At 50.4% G+C, this 18698-nt stretch overlaps 1 protein-coding gene across 2 annotated transcripts in view; it reads right to left on the reverse strand.

The window, feature by feature from the left end:
- The window catches only part of LOC135203205 (cullin-associated NEDD8-dissociated protein 1-like), a 123733-nt gene that overhangs the window by 56390 nt on the left and 48645 nt on the right, over positions 1-18698 (reverse strand). For both annotated transcript variants that reach the window (XM_064232956.1, XM_064232957.1), the window contains exons 5-8: positions 8558-8720; positions 7121-7270; positions 6070-6178; positions 5686-5825 (exon numbers count right to left, since the gene is read on the reverse strand). In XM_064232956.1, the coding sequence (XP_064089026.1) occupies positions 5686-5825; positions 6070-6178; positions 7121-7270; positions 8558-8720 (562 nt within the window). The remainder of the gene's footprint in view (positions 1-5685; positions 5826-6069; positions 6179-7120; positions 7271-8557; positions 8721-18698) is intronic.

Consider the following 18698-nt stretch of genomic DNA (forward strand, 5'->3'; position numbering starts at 1 on the left):
CCAACCACAGAAGACGGCCCACTTCCCCTGGTACACAGCTGCAGAGGACTGTCGGACGTGTCCAGCCATCTCTGTTGCTGCGCTACGAGAAAAGCCTCTCGTTCGCAAGAGATGGTGGATAACAGCCAGCCGTGAAGTTGAAGGGACTGGACTGCTTGGTGGTACCGTTCTACGTGTGGCTGGGCTAGAAGGTTGTGCCAAGTGGGTAGCTCTCTCGGTGCGTCCGCAAGAAGAGCCAGCAGGTCCGGATACCAAACGGCTTGTGGCCGTTTGGGAGCCACCAGGATCATTCTGAGATTGGGAGTGACCAGTGCTCGACTGATCACTTTCCGAATCAGACAGAAGGGAGGAAAGGCGTAAGCGAAGAGGTTGTCCCAGGGGTGTTGGAGAGCGTCCTCTGCAGCTGCCCATGGGTCCGGCACAGCTGAAAAGAAAACCTGAAGTTTTCTGTTGTGCCGGGTGGCGAACAGGTCTACGACCGGTCGCCCCCACAGGTTGAAGAGCCTTTCCGCTACGTCTTGGTGTAGAGACCATTCGGTCCCTATCACCTGATCCCGACGGCTGAGCTTGTCTGCTACTACATTCCTCTTGCCTGGAATGTAGCGTGCTGACAGCTCTATCGAGTGAGCCGTGGCCCACTCGTGCACCTGCACCGTCAACTGATGGAGCGGAAGAGACACTAGCCCCCCCTGCTTGTTGACATATGCCACTACTGTGGTGTTGTCGCACATCAACACCACTGAGTGTCCCACCAAGCGGTCCTGAAACTCTTGGAGAGCGTTGAACGCCGCCTTGAGTTCCGAGGACATTGATGTGAAGGTGCTTTTCGTGATGGTCCCACACACCTGCAGTCAGCAACTCCTCCAGGTGTGCGCCCCATCCCTCGGTCGATGCGTCTGAGAACAGAAGCATCTCCAGGGGGGGAGTGCTTATGGGCACTCCTCTTAAGAGGTTCTTGTCGTCGAGCCACCAGGCTAGGTCCTGCCTCACCTTGTCCGTGATAGCCACGGGAAAGTAAGGAGGATCCTTGGCCTGAGACCAACTCTCCCTTAGTCTCCACTGGAGAGACCGCAGGTGAAGACGCCCGTGAGGGACTAACTTCTCGAGTGACGACAGATGGCCGATCACGACTTGCCATTGCTGTGCTGCCTGTTCCTGCCGAGACAGGAACCGGCCGGCTGCCTCCCTGAATTTGCTGATACGCAAGTCTGCGGGAAAGACTTGCCCTGCTACCGTATCTATCAGCATACCCAGGTACTTCATCTTCTGCTTGGGTTCGAGGTCGGACTTCTCGTAGTTTATCACGATCCCCAGATCGCGACAAAACTTGAGGAGTCGATCTCTGTCCTGTAGCAACTGCGAGCGGGAGCTCGCCAGGACTAGCCAATCGTCGAGATACCTCAGAAGACGTTATCCCGTTCGAATGGGCCCAAGCCGACACCAGAGTGAACACTCGCGTGAACACCTGTGGGGCGGTTGAGAGACCGAAACAAAGTGCCCTGAATTGGTACACCGTCCCGTCGAAGATGAAGCGGAGGTACTTTCTGGAGGACTGATGGATGGGTATTTGAAAATACGCGTCCTTCAGGTCCACTGAAAGCATGAAATCGTTCCCCCTGATCGAGTCGAGCACTGAGCGTGCCGACTCCATCGTGAACCGCGTCGTGCGAACGAAGCGGTTCAGGGGAGAGAGGTCTATCACCGGACGCCAGCCCCCCGATGCCTTCTCCACTAGGAAGAGGCGGCTGTAAAAGCCCGGTGACTGGTCCTCCACGATTTCTACAGCTCGTTTCGCCAGCATGGTCTTGATCTCCTGTCGAAGAGCGTTGTCCTTTGCTGATCCCCCGACATAGGTCTGTAGATGGACCGGGTTGGAGATGAGGGGGGGCCGAGACTCGAAGGGTAGTAGATATCCCTCCCGAAGGACGTCTACTATCCAGTTCTCGGCGCCGTAGCGCTGCCAAGTCGCCCAATGGCTCGCTAGGCACCCCCCCACTTCCGGCAGCAGGTGAGGGGGAACGCCGTCCCTAGCGTTTCCCTCCTCGTTTCGACTTCTTTCCAGCACCTCCTCGGGGAAAGGAGGGTTGGGAGGAGGGCTGATTACGGCCTCCTCTAGCAGAAGTCGAAACAGCAGGAGTCTTCACACGGGGTTTGGACGGTGCAACCGTCTTCGCCGCCGTGGAAGCGCTAGCCAAGCTCTTTGGTTTGGCCGCAGTTACTCGAGATTGCCCAGAAACCTTCGAGACTGCCTGGTGGACTAAGCGGTCACTCTCGTCAGTGCGCCGCCGTTCCACCGCAGCGTCCACCATCTCTCCAGGAAAGAGAGCTGGGGAACTCCTAAGAGGTCCATTTCGTAGCCCGAGTGCCGCCTCACGCGCCCGGCCCCCTTGGTCACTCGGGTAAGGACTGCGTCCCTACGTCGAAGAACCAAGTTGGCCCACAGGTTAGCAGTCTGATGGGCGAGGTAAGAGATTGCTCTTCCTCCAGACTGGCACAGTCTCCTGAAAGAAGCGTCATCTTCGAGAGCAGAACTCCCAGAGCCGGCCGCTACTTTGGATATTGTGAGGGACCACAAATCCAACCAGGAAACTGCCTGGAATGCTGCCATAGCGGTAGATTCCAGGGCAAGTGCCTCCTGCTGCGAGAACCATAGGTTCTCCGACAGGAGCTGCTGCAGGGACACACCTGGAGTCAGCCTCGCTAACTCCGGGTTAACCTGTTTCGGCAGTATCGGGTCTTCCGAAGGCACGTAAAATCGCCTCTGCCGCTGTAGAGGAGGAGGAAGCAGCTTAGAGGACCGTCCGGATTTTAGCGAGTCCTCCCGTCCTGAGACGAGATTCTCCACCTGATCCAGGACCGAGTCCGCAAGCTCTGATCGAGGCAACCCCACCATCATTTTGGGCTCCCTCTTGGGACCCCAAAATGATTCGAGCCGGGACGTGGGCTCTGCTGGTGGTAGCGGCGATCCTTCCGCAAGGTCATTATGCAGACGCATCAGCTTAATGACCTCTGCGAAGTTCCTCTGTATCTCAGGCGTTACAGCGTCTTGTGGAGTAGGACCGTCCAGTCCCTCCAGCAAGAGCATATCCCTCGATACTCCTCCTTCAGAAGGAGGAACAGCGACAGACCCCTGACGGTCGCCTCCAACTACTTGCGCGTACGTTCTGGTCGGTCCTAAGACCGTGCCTGAGCCGTACGGCGTCATAGCTGGGTCACGCGGGCGCACCTCTCGTGATCGCTCCTCGGTACTCGCTCCTCCCGGTATAGCCCGAGGAGGTTGAAGGTACGGGAGAGGCAGACCTGACGCTCCCCCCTCGCTCGCTGGCAGGACCAGCGTGCGTGGAGGGCTGCTGCTGATCGTCAACCCGCGGTGACGGTCGAGCAGCAGGCCTAGCCTTGCCGCTCGCCTGGGGCGATTGGCTCGGCTGAGAACGTCGAGACCGATCTCTAGCGTCAGGCGAGCTGCCGCTGGTCACCGTCTCCGCCCGGTCCCATCGGGAGCGGCGGACGGGTGACCTGCTAGGCTCTCTGTCGCGTCGAGACCGGCCAGCGTCCTCTCGGCGCGTCAAACCGCTGGTACCAGCCGTGGGGACTCCTTCCTCGCCTCAACCCGTGGCCGGTCAGCGACCGTCACGTCAGCCCGAGCAGCCAGTTGATCGCTGCGAGAGCGTCCACTGGCCTGGCGAGAGTCGTGTGCACGACTCTCGCCAGTCTTCTGCTCCGCGCCGCTGTCTTGACGGCGAGCGAGCTCGGGCGTCAAAACTTTGGCTGGACGGTCTTCTTTGGAAGAGCGTCCACTCGGTGCTTCTCGCGAACGAGAAGCGGCCGAGACGGAACCTGGTTTAGCGGCAGAACCGCTAGCACCAGGTGAGGACGCACCAGCCGAGGCTGGTGCACCTCTGGTCCCCGTCGACTTCTTCTTTGCAGAAGAAGCGACGGGCCCCGTTCCCGAAGGAACAGGAGGACCAGCAGAAGAGCTCCCCAGCTCGCCTGAGCGAGCCGGGCCCTTAGAAGATCCCGAAGGAGTCTTCTTAGGGGGGGAGGAGGCAACCTTCTTCTTCTTCGGCTGTTTAGCCTTAGAAGTCGAAGGGGAAGGAGAGGCAGCAGACGACGAAGAAGACGACGAAGACGACGAAGACGACGACGACACCTTCTTCCTCTTCCTCTTCTTCTTCGCCAGGCTCCGCAGGACAGACGTCAGGTCTTCCATCCAGGAGGGAGCCGGGGCAGTTGCCGAAGCAACAGGGCCCGACTGCACCTGTCCGGAAAGACCTGAGACTGTGACAGCACCACCAACAGCAGGAACAACAGGAACAGGTCCGGGAACAGCAGGAACGGCAGGAACATCTGAAAGAGAATGCGCAGGCCGCTGATCTGAAAAGCAAAGAGTAGCTGGGACGGCAACAGGTACGGCAGGCACGGCAGGTACCACGGGAGAGCCAGGCGTCCTGTCGGCAGTTACCGTCATCCGTGGCACTGGCGGCAGGTCCAGGGGGGTACTCTTTGGGCAGCGGAAGTCCGGGGTCGGCAAAGGAAAAAATCCAGGTGGTGGTGGCACCGTCCTCTTTGGCACGGCAGCAATGGGTTTTTGTATAGCCGCCGTGGGTGTCACCGACATTATATGAGGCGTATCACCAGATGATGCGGTGGCATCTCATATGCTGGTGTCGTTACTGTGGTAGTAGTTGTGGTCACCGCACCATGAGTGACCACTGCCGACCCCGCCAACCGCTGAATCAACCCATGGATGCTGGGCACTCCCTGCAGTCCCAGCGACTCCCACACCTGTCCCAGGTCGTCCTTCGCTGATGGCACACCTGCGGAAGCAACAGTCGGGTTAGTCAGAGGGTTCCCTCACGCCTGGGGAAGAGGCACTCCCCCCAGAGCGGACGGAAGACCCCGAGTACAGCTGTACGTCCGGGTAGCGGGCGCCCTCATCCACACTCGACGGATCGAGAGAGGAGAAGGACTCCGCTACCCCCCCCGCAGGGGAAGGCGCGAAACGTGGGGGCTGGCCGGGGGGCAGGAAAGAGGACGAAGTGTCCGTTACCAAAGGAGTCACTGGACTTTCCGATGACTTCTTGGGCGGCCTAAGTCTCTTCCTGCCCTCGTACAGCACCCACTGCGCCTCGGACCAATTCATACATGTGACACAGGGCTCGTTGCGGGAGCACTCTCGCCCCCGACAACGAGTACAAACCTCGTGGGGGTCCACGTCAACAAAAGATCTAAACCCTCCACATCTACGCCCCTCCAGCCCGGGACACACTCTACGGGCGACTGGAGGGCGCGGCGATATCTCCATTTCTTCCAATTCACTCATTGCAAGATCAATAAAGAAATGTACAAGTACTTACAGTCACTCCTGATTTATACAGAAAGAGAGGCAAATACTCAAACTCAAAGCAAACGACAAAGCGGGCAGAGCGATGACGAACACGTCCTTCCCACACACGGCCGAAAGCAAAAGTGATTTGTTTACCTCCCAGTCGCGCGGCGCGCGACGATCGGACAAGCAGTTAACTACCGTTCTCCCCTTGTTCGAAGCTTACGACCGTTCCAGCTGCCGCTAGCTACTTCCTATTGTTAAAGGACCGAGGGTTTGTATTACGTATCGGAACAAATGCTGGATAAGCAGTATGGTTAAGTTATAAAAGTAGTAATGATTGTGAGGGGTGCACTAACCTGCTGTTTAAGCATTGAGATAGTTCCTTCTTCTTGTTCCATAGCATCTGGATCTAGGCTCAGGCTGAGTGAAGGACGAGTTTGTCTTAATAACGCCATATATGCATGGAAGATGTCGACCTTAACATTTTCTTCTCTCTCTGATGGTAATAAAACAATTACTTAAGGTTGCAATGATAACAAAAAACATTACATGACAAACTTTCTCCACACATTTTCTGAAAATGTATTAAAATCTAGAAAATCTCCTCAAATGTTTTCATTATGCCCACAATTAACTGTGAAACCAAATTTAAATCATTTGGTACATTTCTGAAAACCAGTCTACATAACTCAAGGCCATCTTTCACATAAAATGAACTCTTTATCATAAGTGTTATTTACCTTTAAATCTATTAATTAGCTGTGGTGAAACTGTTTTGTAGAATTCTATGAGCATTTCATGTCTTGTTGAAATAACAGCCTCTAAGCATTTTGCTGATGAGCGACGAACCTGAAGAACGCAAATACTTAAAAGTAAGAAATAACTAGAATATAAAAACAATGAACATGAAACAAACATAATGAAGTAAAAATAATTGACTAGTCATATTAACTAATAATACATCAGTCAAAGATTTTCAATGAAAGAAATCATTAAAGTTAAACATGCTTTACTGATACAACAAAAAAGGTTCAACACCATTGTTGACGTAGTTTGCAAAACTAACAAACACCTTGGAAAACCCATCCGTAAGATTCTAGAGGTGAATCATAAGCCTCATAACTGAAAATCTATTAGGGATAAAATTCCAACCAAACAATTAGGCAGGTTAAAATTTCCTAAAGCAGTTACACATTTACTGATGAAGTTATCTCCTACAATAAAATGTATGACCTTGGGCTACCAATACAAACTCTAAGTCCTCTCCCTTCCTTCTAACCCCCAAATTCCTAAAACACAGTCAACAATAATTACCCTTAATATAAATCTGGTGGTAACTTTTTTCATATTTACACACTCATACGAAGAAAAATATCCTACATTTCATGTTAAATTTTCTTACAATAATAGAAAAATCTATATTACAGTTCATGAATGAACACTAGTTATGTTCATAACTGATATTTTATACCTCACACATTTATGACCCCATAACAATATATCTTCCCATTGTGACTGCTGGGCATAAATCTAATAAAACCATATTTTGCCTTTAACCCTACACAAGATCTTATAACTGAATCACTGCTTCTACCTATTTATAAATGTGATACTATTGGTCTTCTATTTTCCTTTCCATTTACCTTTTTTGTTCCGCCCACGTTCAGCTGTCTTGTTTGATGGGCCAACATAAGTTCAAGTCTAGACTAATCTTTATTTACTTTATATGATTTTCCATTAGTCTTCCACAAGACTGAATCCTCTCTATTAAGTACATCACTCATTACATACCTTCCAGGACATGTCATCGTCATCAGAATACTCATCATCTTCATCTCCATCATCATCTTCATCTGTGTCCATAATCCCATCATCATCTTCATAATCATCATAATTATAATTGGGATCATGTGTTATATATTTGAGACACATTTCAACAATCTGAAATAGAAGGGAATACAATTGCCAGGAACATGAAACTTCAAGAAACAGAACTGTAGCTCCCTTCAAGCACAATATAAAAAACTAAAATGAGGAAACATGATTTTTTGGTAAACGACCTTTTTCCAGCATTGTTCACCTTAAATAACTGCATCTACACAATTCTTAATATATACACCTTTGTAAATGAAACTGACATGAGTACTATAGAACAATGAGATCAATACCAAGATATTAAATTCGTACTAGTAGCTTTACCAATCTCCTTAATGAACCTCTGGAAACGTCAGTCAAGCATATAGCAGAAAGCTGTTTAAAATTTCCTGTAGGTGCTTTAATCTCATTCCATTCAACTCTTACATGAATGATGATTTTCTTTTCCATTTTGCTCTTCACATTTTAGATATGTACAAATTTTATTTTCCATATGCCTAAAACAGCAGGGTGGTTGAAGCTGTATACTCAAAACTGACCAAATGTTTCATATCGTTTTATTCAATAAATCTCTTCATATACTTTTTTTGAAGTAAACAATAAGAACATGATGCTCCTTCTCTTAGAGTCACAAGTTCATTCCCTGACCTACATCACTTTCAAAGTTTCCTGATTTCTCAGCAAGTGTTGTGAATACAATTACCTTAACAGATCTCTTTATTTTGTTCTCATAGAGAATCTCAGGCACATCTTCAGTTTTGTGAACTGTAGCGTGCCTTCATGAATTATAACATTGCCTTGACATTTACTTACTGCCAAATCATGGCTAGTAATGATAAATTAGATGGTAAATATGTTTTTAAATAAAGATGAAAGCTCAGATGAAGAAACTATGCCTGATACACAGTGGTTGTACAAATACATTATGCACCTCTCACCTGTCTTTTATTTCCTTTTTCTGAGATTGTTGAAATTCATCACGACTTTGATGAAGAGAATATCATACAGCATTTAATAGTTGTATGGATATGGTATCATTTCTTGCTAAAGTGACTAGATATACACAACAAAAGGAGAGGAGAAAGGTTCAACTCAGGAAAAAAGTGACATAAAATCTCAAACAACAATATGAAAGTTTGGTTGGGAAGGCAAATACTAAAAATATCATAAAACACACCTGATGAATATTGGTACTTTTCAAATTTTAAATACCATCACAATTTATATAATACGGAAATTACTACACAAAAAAATTACTACTAGCTGTAATCACAGCATCATTTGATTCACCCCTTGGCTTTAAATCAATAAAGCAATGAACAAATAAATTGCTTCAATAAAATCTATACTTACTGTAGACAAATGGTGAGTAATTTCTTTTGGACAACGGAGCGTAAATGCCTCACATGCAGATATGCAATATTCTCTAAGTTCATCATCATCAACTGCAACATACTGTACTATCAATGGCATTACTCTTTCCAAGTATTCACCAAATCGGTGACCCGCTTGTCGACTGAAACAAAAAGAAGTCTCTATTTTTATCTGCTCCAAAAGGAAACACATTAAAATACACTACCAAATACTTCAGCTGTATCTCTGATTTACTTGATATTGTCAACTTACTGCCAGATTCGTTTACTTATCATAGAACACACTAGGTAACCACTCCAAACCTGTCCCTTTCTTTTCTCAACAGAAAGGAACATGTAAAGACTCATTTAATGTAGAAGTGAAAATCCTTCATGGAATAACAGGTTATTATTATTATTATTATTATTTTTTGGCTCTATCACAGTCCTCCAATTCGACTGGGTGTTATTTATAGTGTGGGGTTCCGGGTTGCATCCTGCCTCCTTAGGAGTCCATCACTCTTCTTACTATGTGTGCCGTTTCTAGGATACACATCTCTGCATGAGTCCTGGAGCTACTTCAGCCTCTAGTTTTTCTAGATTCCTTTTCAAGGATCTTGGGATCGTGCCTAGTGCTCCTATGATTATGGGTACGATTTCCACTGGCATATCCCATATCCTTCTTATTTCTATTTTCAGATCTTGATACTTATCCAATTTTTCCCTCTCTTTCTCTTCAACTCTGGTGTCCCATGGTATTGCGACATCAATGAGTGATACTTTCTTCTTGACCTTGTCAATCAACGTCACGTCTGGTCTGTTTGCACGTATCACCCTATCCGTTCTGATACCATAGTCCCAGAGGATCTTTGCCTGATCGTTTTCTATCACTCCTTCAGGTTGGTGCTCGTACCACTTATTACTGCAAGGTAGCTGATGTTTCTTGCACAGGCTCCAGTGGAGGGCTTTTGCTACTGAATCATGCCTCTTTTTGTACTGGTTCTGTGCAAGTGCCGGGCATTCACTTGCTATGTGGTTTATGGTTTCACTTTTCGTATTGCACTTCCTACATATGGGAGAGATGTTATTTCCGTCTATCGTACTTTGAACATATCTGGTTCTTAGGGCCTGATCTTGTGCCGCTGTTATCATTCCTTCAGTTTCCTTCTTTAGCTCTCCCCTCTGTAGCCATTGCCATGTGTCATCGCTGGCTAGTTCTTTAGTCTGTCTCATGTATTGTCCGTGCATTGGTTTGTTGTGCCAGCCTCTGTTCTTTCTGTCTTTCTCCTGTCTCTGTATATTTCTGGGTCTTCATCTGCTTTTATTAGTCCTTCTTCCCATGCACTCTTTAGCCACTCGTCTTCACTGGTTTTCAGATATTGCCCCATTGCTCTGTTTTTGATGTTGATGCAGTCCTCTATACTTAATAGTCCTCTCCCTCCTTCCTTTCGTGTTATGTATAGTCTGTCCGTATTTGCTCTTGGGTGTAGTGCTTTGTGTATTGTCATATGTTTCCTGGTTTTCTGATCTATGCTGTGGAGCTCTGCCTTCGTCCATTCCACTATTCCTGCCCTGTATCTGATTACTGGCACTGCCCATGTGTTTATGGCTTTTATCATATTTCCGGCGTTGAGTTTTGACTTGAGTATCGCCTTGAGTCTCTGCATATATTCTTTCCTGATCGTGTCCTTCATCTTCCATCTCTTGGTGTTTTATATCTCCTCCTTCCATTATTCCCAGGTATTTGTATCCTGTCTCATCTATGTGTTTGATGTTGCTCCCATCTGGTAGCTTTATCCCTTCAGTTCTTGTTACTTTGCCTTTTTGTATGTTGACTAAGGCGCATTTTTCTATTCCAAACTCCATCCTGATGTCCCCAGATACAATCCTTACAGTCTGGATTAGGGTATCTATTTCCTTGATGCTCTTACCATACAGCTTGATGTCGTCCATGAACATCAGATGGTTGATTCTGTTGCCTCTTTTCTTGAGTTGGTACCCGGCATCCATCTTCTGTAGTACTCATGGGAATCATGGCTACTACGAAGAGTAGTGGGGACAGTGAGTCGCCCTGGAAGATCCCTCTCCTATATTAACCTCTGCTAGTCTTATTCCAGAGCTTGTAAGTATTGTATTCCAGTTGCGCATTGTATTTTGAGGAAGCTGATGGTATTTTCCTCTGCCCCATATATTTTCAGGCATTCTATTAGCCATGTGTGTGGTATCATGTCGAAGGCTTTCTTATAGTCTATCCATGCCATGCTTAGGTTGGTTTTCCTTCTCCTACTGTTCTTCATTACCATTTTGTCTATCAGGAGCTGGTCTTTTGTGCCCCTACACTTCCTTCTGCAGCCTTTCTGTTGGTGGGGGATGGTGTTGTCTCCTCTAGGTAGTTGTATAGCCTTTCACTGATGATACCTGTTAGTAACTTCCACCATTATTGGTTGGCAGGTGATAGGCCTGTAGTTACTGGCTATATTTCCCTTACTCTTGTCTTTTTGTACTAAGGATGTTCTTCTGTGGTCATCCATTTGGGTGCTTGGCGATTTGAGATACAATGCTGGAGTTGTTCTGCTATTCGTGGGTGTAGGGCCTGAAGTTTTGAGCCAGTATCCATGGACTTCATCGGACCTGGGGCTTTCCAGTTTGGCATTTTCTTTAGTTGGTGTCTGACTGTGTCTGTCGTGATGTCTGTGAATCTTTGTTTTATTCTCTCTGTTTCTTCTTCCTTGACTTCCTGGAGCCATGTTGCATGTTTGTTGTGTGATACCGGATTGCTCCATATGTTTTCCCAGAGTCTCTTACTTGGTTCGGCTTCGGGAATTTCTGGGTGGTTGTCTTCCCCTCTTAGTTGGCTGTATAGTCTTTTCTGGTTGGTTCCGAATAGTTTGTTCTGTTGGTATCCCTTATTCCTGTTCATGTACCGTTGGATCTTATGTGCTTTGGCCTTATTATTATTATTATTATTATTATTATTATTATTATTATTATTATTATTATCATTATCATTATGAAAGATTAGTTTATCCAGACCTCTGAGCCAACAACGGCTCTTCTACAGATGAACACATAAATGAACTCAATATTGAATTCTGTACTCCAAATGGCTGACTGAGCAACAACCCTACCTTCTCTACTCATAGCATGGGTGCATGAATACGTTTATTCTTGGATTAATGCACACACTACTGTATACACTGCATTTACCCTTAAATTCTTTCTATATTTCAGTGATATTAACAGTGTTTAGTTATGAATCAGAGAGAGGAGTGTAGTGTTTATCTGGGTACTGTATGAATTATTTTGATTACTATTCAATTTGGTATTAATTTAATTAAAGTGGTTGCATAAAAATGTTTTGGTAAAATGACAATTTGTCGAAAATTGCATTTTTCCTAACTATACAAACCTGAGGTCCTTTAACAATAGGAAGGTAACTAGCGGCAGCTGGGACGGTCGTAAGCTTCGAACAAGGGGAGAACGGTAGTTAACTGCTTGTCCGATTGTGCGCGCGGCGGTGAAGAATCACTTTTGCTTTAGGCCCATGCAAAAAGTTGCAGAGTGAGGGGTGGTATGAGGTGGGACTATATGTAAAGGACCTCAGGTTTGTATAGTTAGGAAAAATGCAATTTTCGACAAATTGTCATTTGTTCCGATACGTAATACAAACCATCGGTCCTTTAACAATAGGAAGACTCACTTCTTGGTGGGAGGAATCTGAGTCTTTTTGGTGAACAGACTGGTGTTCGTCCAACCTTGGAATGCCTCCCTGGTCGTAAGAGCAAGGGAGGGATCCAAACCTCTGTCCGATTGATCGGGGTGTGCACCGCAGGATCAATGGTCAGACCTCTGAGCCAAGTACTAAGAGAGAGGCCAGCGTATCTCGTTGTACCAGCAAGCAAGAACTTGCTCCTTTACAAGAGCCAACATAAAGTTATGGGTTTGTCTCAAGTAGGCATCCACTCCTTCCCCCTTGTTGGAGGGAGTGGAGGATATTTGCTTCTATCCCTAACTAAAGGGATAGATTGGGGCTCGGTCGAGTAGCTTACCTGCATCGAAATTCCTTTCCAGCATGGTGACGACCGTGACCCTCTGCCCACAGGTAGAGAGAGAGAAAGATGGAGAAGAGAAGCCAGTCGCACTCTCATTCACACATTAATTCCTACAGTCACACCAGGAATCGATGCGGTTCTGCCTGCTCGGGTGCTGGGTAAGCTTACACAACGTGTTGAGCGGCCACCACAGGTCCCAAGGAAAAAAGTATCCAAGGACTTGTGGGCAAATTATCCCCGAAGGTAGAAGGACGTGAAGGTAGTCTGGTTGGCCCAGACACCTGCCTTCAGGACCTGCGCCACGGAGAAGTTCTTACGGAACGCCAAAGAGGGTCCAATACCTCTGACTTCGTGGGCTCTCAGTCGGAGCGTACGGATGTCGTCACTACCATCAGCCTCGTACGCTCTCCTGATCACCTCACGCAGCCAGAAAGAAAGTGTGTTCTTGGATACTTCTTTCTTGGTAACCCCAGTGCTAACGAAGAGGCGTCGACACTCATCCTGAGGTGTCGAGTTTTCTTCAGATAGCGCCGTAGCGCCCTCACAGGACAAAGCAGCATCTCATCCGTATCGTTGTCGGTGAAATCCATTAGGGACGGGATCGTGAAAGACTCGAACCTGTCGTCAGGGATCGACGGATTCTGAGTCTTAGCTACGAAGTTCGGGACGAAATCGAGCGTCACAGATCCCCATCCCCTGGAATGTTTAACATTGAAGGAAAGACCATGAAGTTCCCCTACTCTCTTCGCCGATGCCAGGGCCAGCAAGAAGAGGGTCTTGAGGGTCAGATCCCTGTCTGACGACTCTCGGAGTGGCTCGAATGGTCTTCGAGTCAAACTCCTAAGGACAAGAGTCACATCCCACTCAGGGGGCTTGAGTTCCCTGGGTGGGCAAGACCTTTCGAAGCTCCTCATAAGCAAGGAGATCTCGAACGAGTTCGAGATGTTCCAGTCCCCTCAGTTTTTAGGACAAGGGCCAGGCGGCTCCTATATCCTTTTAACTGTGGGTACTGAGAGCTTCTCTCGGCGAAGAAACACGAGGAAATCCGCTACCTGCTGGAAGAGTGGCTCTGAGAGGAGATAGACAGCCCCGTCTACGACACCAACCACAGAAGACGGCCCACTTCCCTGGTACACAGCTGCAGAGGACTGTCGGACGTCCCAGTCCACCATCTCTGTTGCTGCGCTGCGAGAAAAGCCTCTCGTTCGCAAGAGATGGTGGATAACAGCCAGCCGTGAAGTTGTAGGGACTGGACTGCTCGGTGGTACCGTTCTACGTGTGGCTGGGCTAGAAGGTTGTGCCAGTGGGGCATCTCTCTCGGTTCTTCCGCAAGAAGAGCCAGCAGGTCTGGATACCAAACGGCTTGAGGTCATTTGGGAGCCACCAGGATCATCCTGAGATTGGGAGTGACCAGTGCTCGGCTGATCACTTTCCGAATCAGACAAAAGGGAGGAAAGGCGTAGACGAAGAGATTGTCCCAGGGGTGTTGAAGAGCGTCCTCTGGCAGCTGCCAGCGGGTCCAGCACGGCTGAACAAAAAACCTGAAGTTTTTTGTTGTGCCGGGTGGCGAACAGGTCTATGACTGGACGCCCCCACAGGTTGAAGAGCCTTTCCGCCACTTCTGGGTGTAGGGACCACTCGGTTCCTATCACCTGATCCCGACGGCTGAGCTTGTCTGCTACTACATTCCTCTTGCCTGGAATGTAGCGTGCTGACAGCTCTATTGAGTGAGCCGTGGCCCACTCGTGCACCTGCACGGTCAACTGGTGTAGCGGGAGAGACACTAGGCCCCCATGCTTGTTGACGTATGCCACTACTGTGGTGTTGTCGCACATCAACACCACTGAATGTCCCAACAAGCGGTCCTGGAATTCTTGGAGAGCGTAGAACGCCGCCTTGAGTTCCAGGACATTGATATGAAGGTGCTTGTCGTGATGGTCCCACACACCTGCAGCCAGCAACTCCTCCAGGTGTGCGGCCCATCCCTCGGTTGATGCGTCTGAAAACAGCAACATCTCCGGGGGGGGAGTGCGTAGAGGCACTCCTCTTAAGAGGTTCCTGTCGTCGAGCCACCAGGCTAGGTCCTGCCTCACCTTCTCCGTGAGGGACACAGGGAAGTAAGGTGGATCCTTTACCTGTGACCAACTCTCCCTTAGTCTCCACTGGAGAGACCGCAGGTGAAGACGTCCGTGAGGAACTAACTTCTCGAGTGACGACAGGTGGCCGATCACGACTTGCCATTGCTGAGCTGCCTGTTCCTGCCGAGACAGGAACCGGCCGGCTGCCTCCCTGAATCTGCTGATCCTTAAGTCTGCGGGGCGAACTTGAGCTGCTACCGTATCGATCAGCATACCCAGGTACTTCATCTTCTGCTTGGGTTCGAGATCGGACTTCTTGTAGTTTATCACGATCCCCAGATCGCGACAAAACTTTAGAAGTCGATCCCTGTCCTGCAGCAACTGCGAGCGGCAGCTCGCCAGGACCAGCCAATCGTCGAGATACCTCAGAAGACGTATCCCGTGCGAATGGGCCCAAGCAGACACCAGAGTGAACACTCTCGTGAACACCTGTGGGGCGGTTGAGAGACCGAAGCAAAGTGCCCTGAATTGGTACACCGTCCCGTCGAAGATGAAGCGGAGGTACTTTCTGGAGGACTGATGGATGGGTATTTGAAAATACGCATCCTTCAGGTCCACTGAAAGCATGAAATCGTTCTCCCTGATGGAGTCGAGCACTGGAAACGTGCCGTCTCCATCTTGAACCGAGTCTGGCGAACAAATCGGTTCAGGGGAGAGAGATCTATCACCGGGCGCCAGCCCCCCGATGCCTTCTCCACTAAGAAAAGGCGGCTGTAAAAAGCCTGGTGACCAATCTACTACGACTTCTACCGCTCTTTGTTTGGTCAACATGGTCTTGATCTCTTCGAGGATCCTTGTACATAAGTCTGAAGATGGACCGGGTTGGAGGTGAGGGGTGGTGGGGGGGGCCGAGATTCGAAGGGTAGCAGATATCCCTCCCGAAGGACGTTCTACTAATCCAGGTTCTCGGCACCGTAGCGCTGCCAAGTTGCCCAATGGCTCGCTAGGCACCCCCCAACTTCATGCAGCAGGTGAGGGGGAACGCCGTCCCTAGCGTTTCCCACCTCGCTTCGACTTCTTCCCAGCACCTCCTCGGGGAAAGGAGGGCTGGGAGGAGGGCTGGTTACGGCCTCCCTTACCAGAAGTTGAAGCAGGAAGAGTCTTTCCTCGGGGCTTCGATGGAGCAGCCGTCTTAGCAGCCGAGGAAGCGCTAGCTAACCTCTTAGGCTTAGCCGCAGTTGCACGAGGTTGCCCAGAAACCTTCGTAACTGCCTGGTGAACCAGACGGTCACTGTCATCAGTGCGCCGTCTCTCCACCGCAGCGTCCACCATCTCTCCGGGAAAAAGAGCGGAGGAACTCTTCATAGGTCCATTACGGAGTCCATTTACCGCCTCACGCCCAGCCCCCTTGGCTACTCGTGTAAGGACAGCGTCCTACGACGGAGAACCAAGTTGGCCCACAGGTTTGACGTCTGATGGGCGAGGTAGGAGATGGCCCTACCTCCAGACTGGCACAGTCTCCTGAAGTCGGGGTCGTCTTCGAGGGCAGCGCCCCCAGAGTCGGCCGCGACCTTGGATACTGTGAGGGACCACAGATCCAACCAAGAGACTGCCTGGAATGCCGCCATAGCGGTAGCTTCCAGGCCCAGTGCCTCCTGCTGCGAGAACCACAAGTTCTCGACAGGAGCTGCTGCAGGGACACACCTGGAGTTAGCCTAGCTAGCTCCGGGTTAACCTGTTTGGGCGGTATTGGATCCACTGAAGGCACGTAGAACTTCCGCTGTCGCTGCAGAGGAGGAGGAAGTACCTTGGAAGACCGTCCTGACTTTAGCGAATCCTCTCGTCCTGAGACGAAATTCTCCACCTGGTCAAGGACTGAGTCTGCAAGCTCTGATCGCGGCAGTCCCACCGTCAATTTGGGTTCCCTCTTCGGGCCCCAAAATGACTCGAGCCGGGACATGGGCTCGGATGGTGGTAGCGGCGATCCTTCCCCCAGGTCGTTGTGCTGACGAATCAGCGCAATAACCTGGGCAAAGTTCCTCTGGATCTCGGGAGTTACAGCGTCCTGAGGAGTAGGACCGTCCAGTCCCTCCAACAAGAGCAGCTCTCGAGACCCTCCTCCTTCAGAAGGAGGAACAGCAACAGACCCCTGACGGTCGCCTCCAGCCACTTGCGCGTACGACCTGGCTGGTCCTAAGACCATACCTGGCGCGTGCGGCATCGTGACGGGATCCCTAGCTACCTCGCTCTTCCCGGTCCGTACCCCGAGGAAGTTGAAGGTAGGGGAGAGGCAGACCTGACGCTCCCCCCCCCCGCTCGCTGGCAGGACCAGCGTACGTGGGGGGCTGCAGCCGATCACTAACCCGCGGTGGGGATCGATCTGCAGGCCTGGCCGTGGCGCTCACCTATGGCGAGCAGCTCGACTGAGCACGTCGACCCCGGTCCCGTGCGTCAGACGAGCTGCTGCTGGCCACCGTCTCCGTCCGGTCCCTGTGGGAGCGGCGGTCAGGTGATCTGCAGAGCTCGCTTTCGCGGTGAGACCGGTAAGCGTCCTCGCGGCACGTCAAACTGCTGGTACCGTCGGTCGAGGGGACCTCTTCCCAGCCTCAACCCGTGGCTGGTCAGAGACCGTCACGTCAACCCGAGGTACTGGCTGGTCGCTATGAGAGCGGCCGCTGGCCTGGCGAGTCGCCTGTGCGACTTTCGACAGTCTTCTGCTCCGTGCCTCGGTCATGACGTTGACGCGAACTCAGGCGTCTTGACTTTGGCTGCACGGTCACTCGAGGAGACTGTACACTCAGAACTCCTCACGGACGAGAAGCCGAGCCGGTACCTGGCTTAGCAGCAGAACTACCAAGACCAGGCGAGGATGTACCAGCGGTAGCCAGAACACCCTTGGTCCCCGTCTTCTTCTTCTCAGAAGAGGAGACGGGCCCCGTTCCCGAGGGAACAGGAGGACCAGCAGAAGCACCCCCCGTCACACCGGAGTGAGACGGGCCCTTCGAAGGTCCCGAAGGAGCCTTCTTAGGAGGGGAGGAGGCAGCCTTCTTCTTCTTCGGCTTGGAAGCCTTAGAAGTCGAAGGGGGAGAGGCGGCAACAGATGACGAAGAAGACGATGAAGACGACGAAGAAAAGACGATTGAAGACGTGATGACGACCCTTCCCTCGTTCTTCGTCAGCTCTCTCAGGACGGACGTCAGGTCTTCCATCCACGGAAAAGTCGGGCCAATTGCCGAAGCAACACGCCCCGACTGAAACCTGTCGGAAAGACCTGAGTCGGGGCAGCACCTCCATGACGAGACGCGACGTGGGCAGGGGCAGGCACGGCAGGAGCGGCAGGAACATCAACAGCAGGACCAGCCACATCCTTCAGGTCCACTGAAAGCATGAAATCGTTCTCCCTGATGGAGTCGAGCACGGAACGTGCCGTCTCCATCTTGAACCGAGTCTGGCGAACAAATCGGTTCAGGGGAGAGAGATCTATCACCGGGCGCCAGCCCCCCGATGCCTTCTCCTAAGTAAAAGGCGGCTGTAAAAGCCTGGTGACCAATCTACTACGACTTCTACCGCTCGTTTGGTCAACATGGTCTTGATCTCCTTCGAGGATCCTTGTACATAAGTCTGAAGATGGACCGGGTTGGAGGTGAGGGGTGGCCGAGATTCGAAGGGTAGCAGATATCCCTCCCGAAGGACGTCTACTATCCAGGTCTCGGCACCGTAGCGCTGCCAAGTTGCCCAATGGCTCGCTAGGCACCCCCCCAACTTCATGCAGCAGGTGAGGGGGAACGCCGTCCCTAGCGTTTCCCACCTCGCTTCGACTTCTTCCCAGCACCTCTCGGGGAAAGGAGGGCTGGGAGGAGGGCTGGTTTACGGCCTCCCTTACCAGAAGTTGAAGCAGGAAGAGTCTTTCCTCGGGGCTTCGATGGAGCAGCCGTCTTAGCAGCCGAGGAAGCGCTAGCTAACCTCTTAGGCTTAGCCGCAGTTGCACGAGGTTGCCCAGAAACCTTCGTAA

The sequence above is a fragment of the Macrobrachium nipponense genome, chromosome 33, assembly GCF_015104395.2.
Source record: "Macrobrachium nipponense isolate FS-2020 chromosome 33, ASM1510439v2, whole genome shotgun sequence".
NCBI classification, from domain to species: domain Eukaryota; kingdom Metazoa; phylum Arthropoda; class Malacostraca; order Decapoda; family Palaemonidae; genus Macrobrachium; species Macrobrachium nipponense.